The sequence below is a fragment of the Dendrobium catenatum genome, unplaced genomic scaffold (assembly GCF_001605985.2).
Source record: "Dendrobium catenatum unplaced genomic scaffold, ASM160598v2 original_scaffold_27293, whole genome shotgun sequence".
Lineage (NCBI taxonomy): Eukaryota > Viridiplantae > Streptophyta > Magnoliopsida > Asparagales > Orchidaceae > Dendrobium > Dendrobium catenatum.
This window is the reverse complement of record NW_021345752.1, coordinates 45129-60095: the sequence shown is the minus strand read 5'-3', so window position 1 is coordinate 60095 and position 14967 is coordinate 45129. Positions and strand designations below refer to the sequence as shown.

At 36.5% G+C, this 14967-nt stretch overlaps 1 protein-coding gene across 1 annotated transcript; it reads right to left on the bottom strand.

The window, feature by feature from the left end:
* Positions 1-13436: 13436 nt before the first annotated feature.
* Positions 13437-14411, bottom strand: LOC110107074 (protein LIGHT-DEPENDENT SHORT HYPOCOTYLS 4-like). The gene has a single exon (XM_020837216.2). It carries the CDS (start codon positions 14270-14272, stop codon positions 13448-13450), a length of 825 nt encoding a protein of 274 aa, XP_020692875.1. The 5' UTR covers positions 14273-14411; the 3' UTR covers positions 13437-13447.
* Between the last annotated feature and the right edge of the window lie 556 nt (positions 14412-14967).

Sequence of the window (14967 nt, the reverse complement as noted above, 5' to 3'; positions counted from 1 at the left end):
TCCTTACAGCGAGACAAACAAAATATCCAACAGCAACGAACGACGAAAATCGCTCCGCGGACCCCGATCGGACTTCTTCCTTTGCCTTTTCCGGCCTTTCTCTCTCCTCAAAATATCTGTTTTATAAAAATATTTTCTCTCTCCTCTAAACGAGCTCATTTTCTTATATCATTAGTGGGATCGGCCCGGCCGATCGTCACATCGTCCCGGGACGATCAGACCAAAATTGATCGTCCTGGACGACTCCCAGAACTATTCTCAGGACGATATTTTCTACAGTGCAAATCGGCCTGGACGATCTCCAATCGGCCTGGACGATCCTGGAAAAAAATATCACTTTTCCCAGCAGTTATAGCAACAGCAAAGGAACGAGGTCTCACAACAAGGTTCTTAAAAGGGATCTAAAACTCAATACATGCACATAGAGCTACAATAAAAAAAAAATTATGGAGTCAAAGATCCCTTATAGTTACATTAAGAAAAAGAACATGTTGGGTGTTGGAGAATAAGAGGTTATATAAATAGGAGGAATTTTAAAAGAGAAGAGGAACACTTGTAAAATTCACTTTTATTTCACTCTTGAACTCTTGATTCTACTTAATACAAAAACACAAAGATACTACACCTATTTATATTAGTGACTTCCCCTTTAGGATTATGCCAACACATTTTAATCCAATGACTACTATTGACTCTCTAGAATATTCTCCTATCTTCTTTTACAAAAATAATTAATTGCATATTTTAGAATTCTCTAAATAACTCTTTTAGAATATATTTCTAGAATCTTCTAAAACATTCATCATAAAGTGGGATTCTAGAATTTTCTAAGGACTTTTCTAAATTATGGGCTCAATTAAAAGGCCCACTAAATTAAAGGCCCAATTAATCAAATTTAATTTTCAACACCCCCTCTTAAACTTGATTTGTTATCCCGAGCAATCTTCTTATCATGATAAAATCTTCATGCTTGAGAGGCTTGGTGAATATGTCAGCTACTTGATCTTGATGCTTCAAATACTCTATTTGCACATCCTTTCTTGTGATGCAGTCTCTAATGAAGTGATAGCGTGTGTTGATATGTTTACTTCGATTATAAAAAATAGGATTCTTGGCTAAGGCAATAGCTGACTTGTTATTGACACAAATCTTTGTTGGCTTGCAGTGATTTTAACTCCAATAAAATTCGAAGCTAAATTGCATGACAGATACATAAAGTTGCAGCAACATACTCAGCTTCACAAGTAGAAAGGGCAACGATTGGTTGTTTCTTTGACATCCAAGTAAAAATAGTGTCTCACATGTATAACACGAACCCACGTAGTGCTTTTTTGCTCATCTAAGTCTCCAGTCCAGTCGTTATCACTATATCTGACAAGCTTGAAATCATTTGATGATGAATAGAATAAGCAAAAGTCAATCATCCCTTTGATATATCAACGAATCCTCTTGTCAGCCTTTAAGTTAGCAGTTGTTGGTTCCTCCATATAACGACTAACTATTCCAACAACATAAAGGATGTCCGGCCTAGTGCAAGTCAGGTAGTGCAAGCTACCGACCAAGCTCTTGAAAATGTTGGATTAACCATTTCATTATTCTCCTTTTTTTTATAACTTGCATCAACATTCAATCGGAGTGAATATGGGGTTGCAATCATTCATATTAAATTTCTTGAGTATTTCTTTTCTATAGCTTTCTTGAGAAATAAAGATGCCTTTATCCTTTTGCTTAACTTCAATATCGAGAAAGTATGTCATTTCTCCAATGTCAGTCATCTCGAACTCTTTAGTTATCACTTTCTTGAATTCTTTAAACATACTTGGATTACTTCCGATGAAGATTAAATCATCCACATACAAGCAAAATATCAAAATATCACCATCCTTGAATTTGATATAGAGGGCGTGCTCGTAAGGACATTTGTTAAATTTATTCTCAAGGGAATACTTATCGATGCGGTTGTTACATGCTATAGGTGCTTGTTTTAACCCGTAGAGAGCCTTCTTTAGCTTCAAAACCTTGTCTTCTTGCCCTTTGACTTTATAGCCTAGTGGTTGTTGAATATAGACTTCCTCTTCTAGGACTCCATTTAGAAAGGCAGACTTTACATTCATTTGATATATTTTTCACCTATTTTGAGTTGCCAAAGAAATGATTAGTCTTATAATTTCAAGTCGAGCAATAGGAGCAAATACCTTATCATAGTCGATGCCATCTATTTGGTTGTAACCTTTCACCATTAATATTGATTTATATTTCTCGACTTCTCCTTTGATATTCTTCGTTATTTTGGTACACCAATTGCCTTGTGTCCTATTTGAAGTGCAGCTAGCTCCTATGTATCGTTCTTCTCGATTGCCTTGATTTCTTCATCCATTGCATCCTTGCAATTATTTATTTGCACGAATTTAGGAAAATTCATGGGTTCACAATCAGCAAAGAGGAAAAAGAGAGTGAGATTCTCTCTATTCTCAGTTACCTCATAGATTTCCTATAAACTTCTAAAATGTGACACTTTTCCCTTGACCCTTCACTTGAAGATGATGGGTCCTCTTGAGTACTGCAGTTGGTGTAATTAGCGGTGTTATGAGCTCATCTCTTTCTTGATCCATCTTTGGCTGCTCAACTTTTTCATCCTTAAAGAAGTTGTAGTGATCTTCATATGGGTCCTAAACCCATTCTCCTTCTTCATTGAAGATGATATCACGACTGATGATTGTCTTCATAGTGTTTGTATTATATAACTTAAATAATTTTGAGCTGGAGTCATAACCGATGAAATGTACTTCTCACTCTTGTTATCTAGCTTACTTCGTTCTCATCGGGTACGTGCACATGGGCTATGTTGCGGATCTATGATTTATGATTTTGATGATAGCAAACATTCCTTATTTCTCTACGATTGCCTTATGTGCTAACGTTTCAGGTCCACACGATCAGACTGCAATTTGGAACCAGCTCAAGATTGGATAGACTAGGTCTGTGTCATTTTGTAATCTTTTTTCCTTTTTGAGTCTGTTGTATTTGGTGTGGCATCTGATGATTTGTAACTTGGAAGATTTTCTATTGTGCCCTAAAAGATTTCTATTTTTGGTAACATCGTCCGGGATGATATTTATATCGTCCTGGATGATCTGACAAAAGTAGAAACCCTAATTAGGGCATCCTTATTAAAGCAGCCATCTTTTTGCAAAACACATCGTCCTGGACGATTTTGTATCGGCCAGGATGATCGGCTCAATTCAGCAAGAATCTGCCGCCAGATCTACTTAGGAAATTCTTATTTTTGATATCGTCCTGGTGGATCGGCCTGGACTATAAAATATCATCCATGACGATCCATAACAATTTTTCCAAAATTTCTCAGGCAATTTTGGAAAGCAATTAATGGGGATTTTGTCGAGGCCGATCGCAAAATCGTCCGGGACGATTAGACATCATCCAGCTTCATTTCAGGGCGATATTCAGGATGATTTTCCTCATATTTGAACTAATCGGCCAAGATGATATGCCTATCGTCTTGGACGATAATGGAGGAAACTTGCATTAATGAGCTCGTTTTTAGAGCTTCTATTTAAGCTATGGCAAGGCACTTTGTAAGTGTCTTTGGCAGCCATTGTAGCTTTGTTCTTGTGGGGGAAACTAGAAGAGAGAGCTTGAAAGGGAGAGAGGAAAGGGTGGAGTTTGAGAGAGGGAGAAGATCCTGTGAGGGGGGACTCAAGGGAGTGTGGAGGGGGTTCCACACGGTTGCTCCGGCGAACTCGCACCTTAGTACCATCGGATTCAAGGCTTGTCTCAAGGGAAGTTCACCAATGAAGAAGATCTCTTTGGTGTCAAAGGACCCGGCGACTCCGCCGCACCGGGGAAGGTGGAAGTGATTTTGTAAGGGCTTCTCCGCCTAGCTGTGGGGGCTAAAGGAGAGACACTTATTTTAGTACAATACTTGGAGGGTACCTCCAAGGAGTGGATGTAGGTCAAGGTTTGATCGAACCACTGTAAATCCGGTGTGTTCTTTTGTTATTATCGCTTCCGTATTTATTTTTTTTTCTGCACTTTGTTTGTGGTGATTTTGGTTGGAGTTTTATCTTTGGTTTTAAAGTTTTTCAATTCACCTTTCTCTTGGTTAGCTTGGGCCAGTTCTATAGGGCTTAACATCCCTAATGAACTTTCAGGCTATGCTTCCAAACACTTTTAGATGAGAGATATTGGGCTTCCTTCCACTCCATACTTTCTGCGGTGGCATTCCCCACACACTTCTTGTTGGAGATCAACTGGATAGGTAAACCGCATATGAAATAGCTTCGACCCAAAATTCCTTAGGTAGTCTCTTACTCTTGAGCATTCTTCGAGCTATATCAAGGATAGTTCAATTCTTTATTTCTGCTACACCATTGTGTTGAGGAGATCTTGGGATGGTCAATGGTTGGCGTATTCCATTGGCTTCACAAAATTATTTAAATTCTTTTGAAGTAAACTACACTCCTCGATCAAATCACATGGCTTTAATTTTGAGACCGCTTTCTTTCTCCACCAAGGCTTTGAACTTTTTGAATACTTCAAATACCTATGTATTTTGCTTTAAAAAATATACCCTTGATTTTCAAATGACATGGCTTTAACCTTGAGACCGCTTTCTTGAAAAATCATCTATGAAGAGAAGGAAATAATTACTTTTACTGAGAGAGCTTGGCTTGATTGGACCGCTTACATCTGTATGTATGCGTTCAAGTGGCTTTCGTGCTCTCGAATTTGACTCATTTGGAAATCTCTTCCTGAATTTCTTCCCGAGCAAGCAGCCTTCACATATCTGATTTGGGTGTTTGACGCAGGGCAAACCTCTCACCATTTTCTTCTTTGATAATAGCTCCAATCCTCCAAAATTAAGATGCCCAAATCGAAGATGTGAGAGCCAAGATGGGTCTTTGTAGCATGCTTTGAGACACTTGGCAATATCATTTTGAATATTGAGCAATAACATTCTATTTCTTGACTTTAGTATATTTGTAATTAGGTTTCTCATATTGTCTCTTATAGAAAGGTTTTTATCTTTCAAATGAATATTTTAACCTTTTTCTAAGAGTTGACACATACTTAAGATATTACTCTTCATATTTGGCACATAAACGATGTTGGAAATGAATTGGTGATTTCCATTCTTCAATCGGATAAGAATATTATCTTTGCCCTTCGCAGCAACCTTGGACTCATCTCCAAAGGATAAATTGTCGCTCACCGACTCGTCAAGTTCCATGAATATGCTTTTTCTTCCACACATATGGTTGCTTGCACTGGTGTTCAGATACCATGTTTTATCTCCACCTTTTTCATTCTCCTTATATGCAAATAACAAAGTGTCATCTTGTTGACTTCTCTCTTACACATAATTAGCCTTCTCTTCAACTTTATTGTTATTGGGAGTTCTATATTTTGCAGTATAGTGACCAAATTTTTTACAGTTGTAGCACATCACTTGAGATTTGTCATACCTTGGTCTTGGTTTCCTCTTCTACGCCCTCTTGTTTAACATCCTCATTGTCCAAAATTTGTATTGTTGTTCTTGTCATTGTTAGAGCTCCACCCTTGTCCGTATCCATGAACACAACCTTGTCCTCGACCACGACCTCTTCCTTGTTGTCTTCTACCATACTCGAGGCTCTCTTTTTTAACTGAATTAATTTGTGTCTTCAGAAGTTGTTCCGTGATAACTTGCTTATTCATTTTTTTTTCTTCATAGGCTTGTAAGGAACCCAAGAGTTGCTCGATTTTCATAGCCTCTAAGTCTTTGGTTTCTTTAATAATGGCGACAACATGATCAAACTTTGAATCTAAAGATCGAAGGATTTTCTCTATAATCCTTACATCTTTTGATTTCTCACCATTTCTTTTTATTTGATTAGAAACGGCTAAGACTCTAGTAAAGTAGTCGGAGACGACTTCAACTTCTTTCATATGTAAGGCTTCGAACTCACCTCTTAATGTTTGGAGACACACCTTCTTAACTTGCTCCGCTCCTTTGTAAGAGTTCTGAAGCTTCTCTCATGCCTTTCTGGTAGACTTCGAAATGGAAATCTTCTCAAAAGCATCATCATCTAATCCTTGAAAGATTAGATAGAGAGCAATCTTGTCTCTCTTGAATCTCTTAGGATGTTCTATTGAGCTTGGGATAAACTTGACTCATCTTGTGGCTCCTTGTAGCCTTTATCTATCATCCCCCATACATCTTGCGCTCTAAGAAGGATCTTTATTTCAATGCTCCAATTGTCAGAGTTTCTATTATTAAGAGTTGGGACTTGGAAAGGGATCATACCATTGCTCGCCATCTCTTTAGGAAGAAACTTCGGCTCTGATACCACTTTGTTGGAGAATAAGAAGCTATAAAAAGAGAAGGAATTTTAAAAGAAAAGAGGAACACTTGTAAAACTCACTTTTATTTCACTCTTGAACTCTTGATTCTACTTCATAAAAAAACACAAATACACCACACTTATTTATACTAGTGACTTCCCTTATAGGATTGTGCCAACACATTTCAATCAAATGGCTACTATTGACTCTCTAAAATATTCTCCTATCTTCTTTCACAAAAGTCATTAATTGCATATTTTAAAATTCTCTAAATAACTCTTTTAAAATATATTTCTAGAATCCTCTAAAACATTCATTATAAAGTGGAATTCTAGAATTTTCTGTGTTTTTCTAGGCTATGAGCTAAATTAAAAGGCCCACTAAATTAAAGACCCAATTAATCAAGTTCAATTTTCAACATAGACAAGAAGCCAAACCCAAAAAATCCAAAATGATCAACATTTGAAGATAAGGCAAGTCTGGATCAAAGATGTGATCGAGGGAATGTTGAACTCGGCGATAGAAGTAATGTTGGCTGAAGCTTGCTGCCGAGAAGACATTGCTTTCTGCAATGGAATGAGGTTGGGAAATGGCCGTTTTGCCTTACTACTCTGATACCATTAGAGACATGAGAGGAAAACTGTAAAGAACTAAAGCAATAGATGAAGAACAGTTTAACTTCTATTGAACCATGGAGAAATAGTCACAGCTTCACATTGCATATATATGAATTTTTAGACTTTATTAGCTATCACTATTCTGTTGTTACGATGGAGTAGAGTTGCTGCAACTCTGTTTTGAGAGCAGGGTCCATTGGTCAGATTAGTGGGAAGAGCATTTGCGGATTGATTGTCTAAATGTGAAATGGAAAATGATTTTTGTCCCTAATCTTTTATTAATCGACAGATTGTCCACATACATTGGCAAGCTCCTGTCTTTATTTGATACAAGTAGCACAGGGATAGCACAAGGGCTCATGCTAACCAGGACTTTGCAGCTTGAGCAGTTAATCATTAACAATCTATAAGGCCTTGAAAGGTTCGTTAAGCTTGCCTCGGGTATCAAGTCTATATGATGCTTAACATCTCGGAGAGGCGATAGTTTGCTCTGCGCGGGCGGGCTTCACCCAACCACACCCACCCATGGTTGCTTTTGGGATGTTGTACCCGTCCACTTTTCATGTTTTTTGAACGTAATCTGCCACAGATTGATGGCCTTGAGGCTTGTTACCCTTTGCCCTGATCGCAAACTTTCTTACATATCAGTATTAACCGCGGTCGTAGCATGGTTTAGTGTTGTGTATTGCACAGTGAGGATTGCGATAATATATGGCATACGGTGATTAGCAAAGTCAATCTATTTATCCTCCAATGTTGAGTATCCACCTATACTCACTCACAAGATCATCGACGTACCTATACCTACCCATACCCAATGGGTATGAGTAGGTGTGGGTATGGGCACCCAATGCAAGGCTCTGATTTCTGCGCCGGGAACCTGACTTCTATTAGAATTTTAGAGTCGGCCACTCAAAAAATGCTGAAAGCCAACAAGTGGAGCTTCTTGCTTTGTTTCACCTCTACTGAGAATTGAGAAGCAGGAATGGCGAATAGCGTATAACATGTCATAAATTGCACCTTGGAAAGTATAATGAGAAGAAATGTTATAACATAGTAAATTATGTGGGAGAAAAGCTCAGGCCTAGGAAGGGAATGCGTGAGCAGTGGTTTGGCTTGGGTCAGCTAGGCGACTATGTCAAGGAATTTTCTTCAGCCTTAATAATTCCTATGCAAAGTAAAAGTACTCCAACATCTGTAAATTATATATATATATATTAGAGGTGTTAAAATGAATTGACGGATTGAGTTCGGATTCAATTCAAAATTGATCTGATTCAAATCTAGTCATCTTAAATCTAACATGTTTCAAAACAAGTCAAAACTTCAACCCGAACATAACCCGCTAGCAGCCCGAATGACTCGAACCCGACCTTTTAACCCGTTTTGGTTAAAATTTTAATAACTTATTAACTATAAAGTTTAGAATATTTGATTAAAAATAAGAATATTATATGCATAAAAAAATTAAATTAAGGAAAAAATATTAAACTTGTATTTTCGAGTAAAAAATGAGTTCGCACTTCAAATCCCACCTATTTAAAAAATTGATAAAAAAAAACTCAACCTGAACCGAACCCATTTATCAGGCAGGTCAACTTGAACCCAAATTTTTCAGGCTGGATTCCTCTCGAGGCCTTCTTTGTAGGTTCAGGCTATGAATTGCAGTAAATATAAAGCTATAATAAAGCTATAAAAAATATGAAAATATATAGTAAGGGCAAAGTTACTTGCTGTGATGCCAAAACTCTAGGAGAATTTGTTGGCTAAGCTAGGCGAAGGCTGACGAGTAGCTTTAGAGTTTAAGCTATAGTTGTTCTAAAATAAGAGCAACTTTGAACGAGTACTTAGCCTCGGGTGAGTTCGTAATAAGGTTCCTATAATGTCTTGTAAGCCTAGTTTGCTATGTTTGTTGAGAGTTTGCCATGTTACTGCAAGTGTTTGATGGTCTTTAGCGAGTTTTATATACCCTATGGCAAGTTTATTGTGCCTCTTGTTGGGGTAGTAAATCACACAACAAACACAAAAAAAGAAAGAGAAAATGCATCGAAAAGAAAGCTGAATCCTAGGAGTTAACGTGAAAAAAAATTTATCATGTAGCCACACCACACCATGAAATTCAATATGAAAATTAGAAAAATTTTGTACAGATCTTTCTTCTCTCTTTGTGTCTCTCTTCAATCTCATACATGAACGAACAAAGAGAAACGCACAAAAAATACCAAGGGACGCAACCCTTCATGAAAAATGAGAAAGAAAATTGCTCAGCCCGCCTCGTAGTATCGCGACACCAAGTTTCAAGCACCGTGACACTCCACTCATTGTCTTTATTATGCCTAACAGCGCTGTAGCGCCAGGGTTTGGTGCACTATAGCGCTCCCTGGCAACACTACAGTGCTTTGCTCTCTGCATGTCTCTGAAAAAAACTATATGGTTGTGCGGAAATAAAAATTCATGTGCAAAGCACCTGAACCATAGCAAGTGGAGGATCACTGGCGAACTCAACTGATGAAATTGTTGTATGAGACAATAATACAACTCGATTGATCGACACAATCAGATTCCACACAAAACTAGAACCTCTAGCAATTTTGATATAGTTCATTCTCATTATTTTGCCAACTTGCTTTGTACATCCCATCTTGGCTTGAATCGGATTTTCAAAATATTTGAGTGTACAATATTTGTTTTTAAAATAAAGAAAAGCTAAAGAGTTGAAGTCAATCTTATGTCCTTCACAAACAGCAGCACATATTATTTTTTTTCCTTGAAATTTATTCTTTGTTAGCAATCAAAACAGTATAAGAATCTGATTTATGATATAAATATATAATATTCAGATTAGTTTGGAATCTCCCACGCGACTTTATCTTATTCCAATTAACTTCTGTTAATTTTTTCTAAATATAGCATTGTTCTCAATTTTTCAATAGAGTCAAAGCATTAGATTCGTAGTCTCCTTCAAGCAAATCCACTCAACTTGTTGGAATTGGTTTGGGATTCGGTTGGAGCGGCTTTCTTGCCGCTTCTTAAAATAATTTTTTAATATAAAATTTTTAGTTTTTTGTATTAAATATCTGCTTTAAGATGCGGTAAGAAAGTCATCTCAAAAGAGACCTTGATGCAATATATCTCACAAGCATAATTTTTACGTTACTTGAACATTGTCAATTCGATCATTTTTTCGATATTATTTCGAACAAATTAGTTTCAAAATACTAAATATCTTATCCTCCTAAGTTTCACAAAAGTGACATAAAAAAATGATATATATACCCAAAGAATCTCACATTGAGCAATTTTTGACTACATACATGCTCTCTTAAATCATATCCCTTCAGTTCTTATTTGTTTGGATATTTGCTTTGTTTTATATTGGTAGTAGAGGACCATAAGCATCTTCTTCTAAGTGTAAACTAACAAGGAAATTGGATGTGGATGGTCTTTATGTTTGCTATCTTTAGTACTCTCTCCTAGCTGATTGACTTCATAAATTTGTTTTTTTTTTTTTTTAAACCCACGAGAGGGGCCTACGCGTTAATAAAAGGGCAATCCAACAGGTCTTTACCAACCAAAAGGTCAAGGTGAGCAGAGTGTTGAATTGTCGAGGAAAAGAAACTTCTCTTGAGTTAGGTTTCATTTGGGATTGCTTTCTTACTGCTTTCTATAATTACTTTTTAGTACAAAAATTTATAATTAAAAAAAAAATTGCACTAAAATGTTGCTTTAGAAAGCAATAAAAAAGCTGACCCAAGCGAGATATATAATGGAAAACTCTGGTTAAATCATATCATTATCATTTTTTTTCATATTTTCTGCTACTTCTTATTGAGAAATAGAATATGGATAATTTATTTCTATCTACTTTTTATTTCATTTTATTATATATTGCTAATCAATATTTATCTTTGAAATTTTTTGTAAAAGTAAAACTAGCAAATATTGGGAAAATAAGATAAATGATTAAAACATTTTCTCTAATTTTAAAGAAAATATGCCACAAATAGGATCATTGAAAGATGAAAGAGCTTCACTAAAATAAAGGAGATACAATTACGGAATACTTACTCATCATGAGACTTTGATTAGTGGGAAGCTATTATAAAACAACCATTAGTGGATGCATTAATAATTATAAAATGCATGCATTGTTCACAAGATCAGTAAAATATGATATTTAGGTGGCTATTTTAGCAAAATTTTCACAAGCTTATTAATGTTAGAATTTCTTGACCTAATTCATTATCTCATAGGTTATTTCACAATTATTTTCATAGGCTATGGATATATGTTCGAATGTGATCATTTATTTGATTAAGTTAATATAAAAATATAAAAAATTAGGACACACGTGTCTGTTTTAATTTAAACATTATTTTAATCAGACACGTGTATGTCGTGTCTGACACATGTCTCAGCCGTTTCGGGCACATGTCCGACACGATATTCAGTCTTTAAGAGGTGTGTAGATGCATCATAGATTACAAGTGTATGAAGAACTGACAAAATATATGGTGAAATCTATTTATGGTGATCACATGCACTCAGACAGTTATGTTTTAGAAGATTTGATAACTCTGCCTGAGCTATGATTCGATGATGATAGTCACACGATGATGGTGCAATGACTGCAATGGGGATTAATGATAATAAATGATTTTTAGTCTCCATTGTTCTTTAAGTTAGAAAAGTAACAACATATCAGTGAAGATGTATTTTTGTAGAATAAGAATGATAAAGTGGAATATCTTGAGTAAGCAGTTTTATCTTCTAAGATTTTATTTGGGACGACTTTTTTACTGCTTCTTAAAACATTTTTTTAAACAAAAATTAAAATATACGTACTAAAAAGCTCCTTTAAGAATCAATAAAAAAAGTCGTCGCAAACGAATCCTAAATTTAGCTTCAATTTTCATTCACCTTTGCATGTTAATTTTTTAAAAATAAATATTTTCTTATATGGTGGAAATATTAAAGTAGTTAAAAATTAAAACTATAATAAGAATATTATATATACATAATTTAATTTTTAATTAAAAAGGAAATTACATGCAAAACTCTCAAAATTTATAACATTAACATTATTTTTCTGAATTATCAAATTTATAAATTTGCATATATCATTATTAAATTGTAAGAAAATATGAGCCAGAGCTGTGAATTTTAAAATTTAAGTGATAGTTAAAAAAATAAAGGTAAGAAATATTTTTTAATAAATGATTAAAATTTAAAAGTTAAATCAAACTGTTAGAAAACATGAGATAGGACAGGTCGTACATTTCTTCTACAGCCTTTGTAAGGAATTTCTTGGTTGAATATTAGGTGCATTATACACATTTCTTTAAATTAACCAAAGAAGGAATCTCTATTAAATAGTAACATTTTTTTCTTGATAAATGTGTATCAAATATAGCTCCTTATTACACTGTTAACTCTTAATCACATTTTTTAAATTTACTAATCATTTTTGTTCCTAAAAAAAACATAAATCACATTAAATATAACACTTCAAAGACAATTAACCCAAATATCACATTGAATATAAATTTTCAAAGTAGAGGCGAACTTCGGTTTCCTTTGGGTCTGCTTCTTTGCTGCTTTCTAAAACGGCTTCTTAGTACAAAAAAATATTGAAGTAAAATTTTTTGTACTAAAAATCAATTTTATAAAGTAGCAAAAAAATTGTCCCAAACGAAACCTTAAGCTTTTACTACTTCATAGAGCAATTTTTTAATAAAAAATAAAAATTTTATATTATAAAACTGCTTTAAGAGAAGCAGAAAGAAAGTCATGAAAGAGCTCATGATCTGGATTATATTTTGTTCAGCCTCAAAAAAGTCTGATTACATCCTAAAATATTTCTTTTTAAATGATTTCCACCATTTAATAAGATTATATTTTCATTTTGGAAATCTACCACTTTGATGTTTATGTTGTCAATTAGTTTAATTAATCATTATCATAGTGCCAAATCCCACCTATTCTTTCAAAAAGATTAAAAAAAAAAATCTTTACTCTCTCCTACAGTAAACTTGCAGCTCCAAACTGAACAATCCTTTGAAAAAAATCTGTAATCTGTCATCTCTGTTATTACCTAATTCATTTGACAATAATCTTAGAAATCATCAAAATCCTTAGCTTAAATCCCATCTGCACTACGCCTTCACACAAAATATTCTTCTAAAAAAAAAAAATCGATCAGAACGTACAGATTTCTTGTCAATTCTATTCCCCCCCTTATTACTCTCCAGACATTCAACGAAACCCTATCAAATTCGGCAACCTGCCAACAAAAGCTACAGATGTATAAATAGAAGTAATATAATAACAGTACAGTACTAATAGTACCATCACACCACCTCCCCCTCTCTCTCTCTCTCCTCCCCTCCTCCATTTCCTCCTCCTCACCACCACCACCACCACTGAGAATCACATACATACAATATAAATAACAGCACTTCAAACAATACATAAAAACAGATCGGTTAATTACCAGAAATATGACTATGTTGTTGCTTACTACCACTCCGCTTCTTCTTATCATAACAGACCCCGCGCGCCTTAGACTGAAGCTCGCGCACTTGGCGGAGGTAAAGCCTCACGGCGCGTGCGGCAAAGGGATTGGTTTCCGGGGCGGCGCCGCCGTGCTCGTCGTATGCGGCGCGGAGGCGGCCGATAAGGGCGTCGAGGCTTCCCCAGGCCTGCCGGAGAGGGCACGGACAAGGGGAGGGGGGGTTGGGCTGGCCGAAGAAAGGACAAGCGATGGAGTGGACTTTGGTCTTGCCGAATTGGTCTAAGTAGCGGAGGAATTCGAGCACGTGAGCGCCGCTGCAGCGGGAGAGGGTGAGAGGGGGGCGGTGGTTGCGGAGGTATTGGCCGAAGGTGTTCCAGTCGCGGAGCTTCTGGGATTCGTAGCGGCTGAGGGGTGGATGGTGGGGGGAGAGGGGGAGGGTGGTGGTGGTGGTGGTGGTGGTGGAGGAGGAGGAGGAGGTTATAACAGGGGTGGTAGTGATGGAGGTTATAATCGTGGAGGTGGAGATTACGGTGGTGGACGTGGTGGGTATGGTGGAGGAAATCGTGGCTACAATGGAAATCGTGGTGATAGGGGTAGAGGTGATTCTTTCAACAGCCATGATAGGGAGGATGGTGGTCATGGTAGAGTGGGTAGAGAAGATGATGGAGATTATGGTGGCAGAGTAGATACTGGTTATGCTGAGGTTCCTCCTCCAGCGGCTCCCTCTTATGGCGGAGGTGGTGGAAGCTATCCTCCTGCACCAAGCTCTTATGGTGGGAGTGCTGCTTATGGACATGACTCTGCTCCGTCAGCTACTGCTTATGGTGGGGTGAATTCCTTGCCCCCATCTTATGGTGCCCCACCTCCGAATCCTTACAGCGGTGAGCATCCCTCTAGTCGGGGTGCTCCGATTTATGATGGTGGGCGTGGTGCTCCTCAGGCTGGTCGTGATATGGGTGGTGTTGCTCCGGCACCTTTTGCAGGTGGTGCTTATGGGGGTGCTCCTGTTGAACCTCCATCAAGTATTAAGCAATGTGATGACACATGTGGAGATACGTGTGACAATTCTAGAATTTACATCTCAAATTTGCCAACAGATGTGACAACTGATGAATTAAGGGATCTTTTTGGTGGCATAGGACAGGTATCGTTTAATTTTGTTCATTGTTTTTTTTCACTTATTGAAAAGATAAATTGCACAGATTTATAAATTCATTCTACACTCTTGTAAATTTTATTTCAGCCTAGGTTTTTTTGGGCATGCTGTATGGTTGTCACTTTGGATGGTTTAATTGAAGCACTGTTACTGTAATGAACGGATTTAGTTTTTGCAGATTGATTTTCATTTAATTCTTACAATGCCAGAAATTCTTCATATCATAGAAATTGTCTGTTTGAGTGCCATCTTATGAGCCAAATATTGAACATTTTTTTTAATCTTGCTGATGTTTCTGTTGCCAAGCAATTAACCTTTTTTTATCTTCTTGGTTT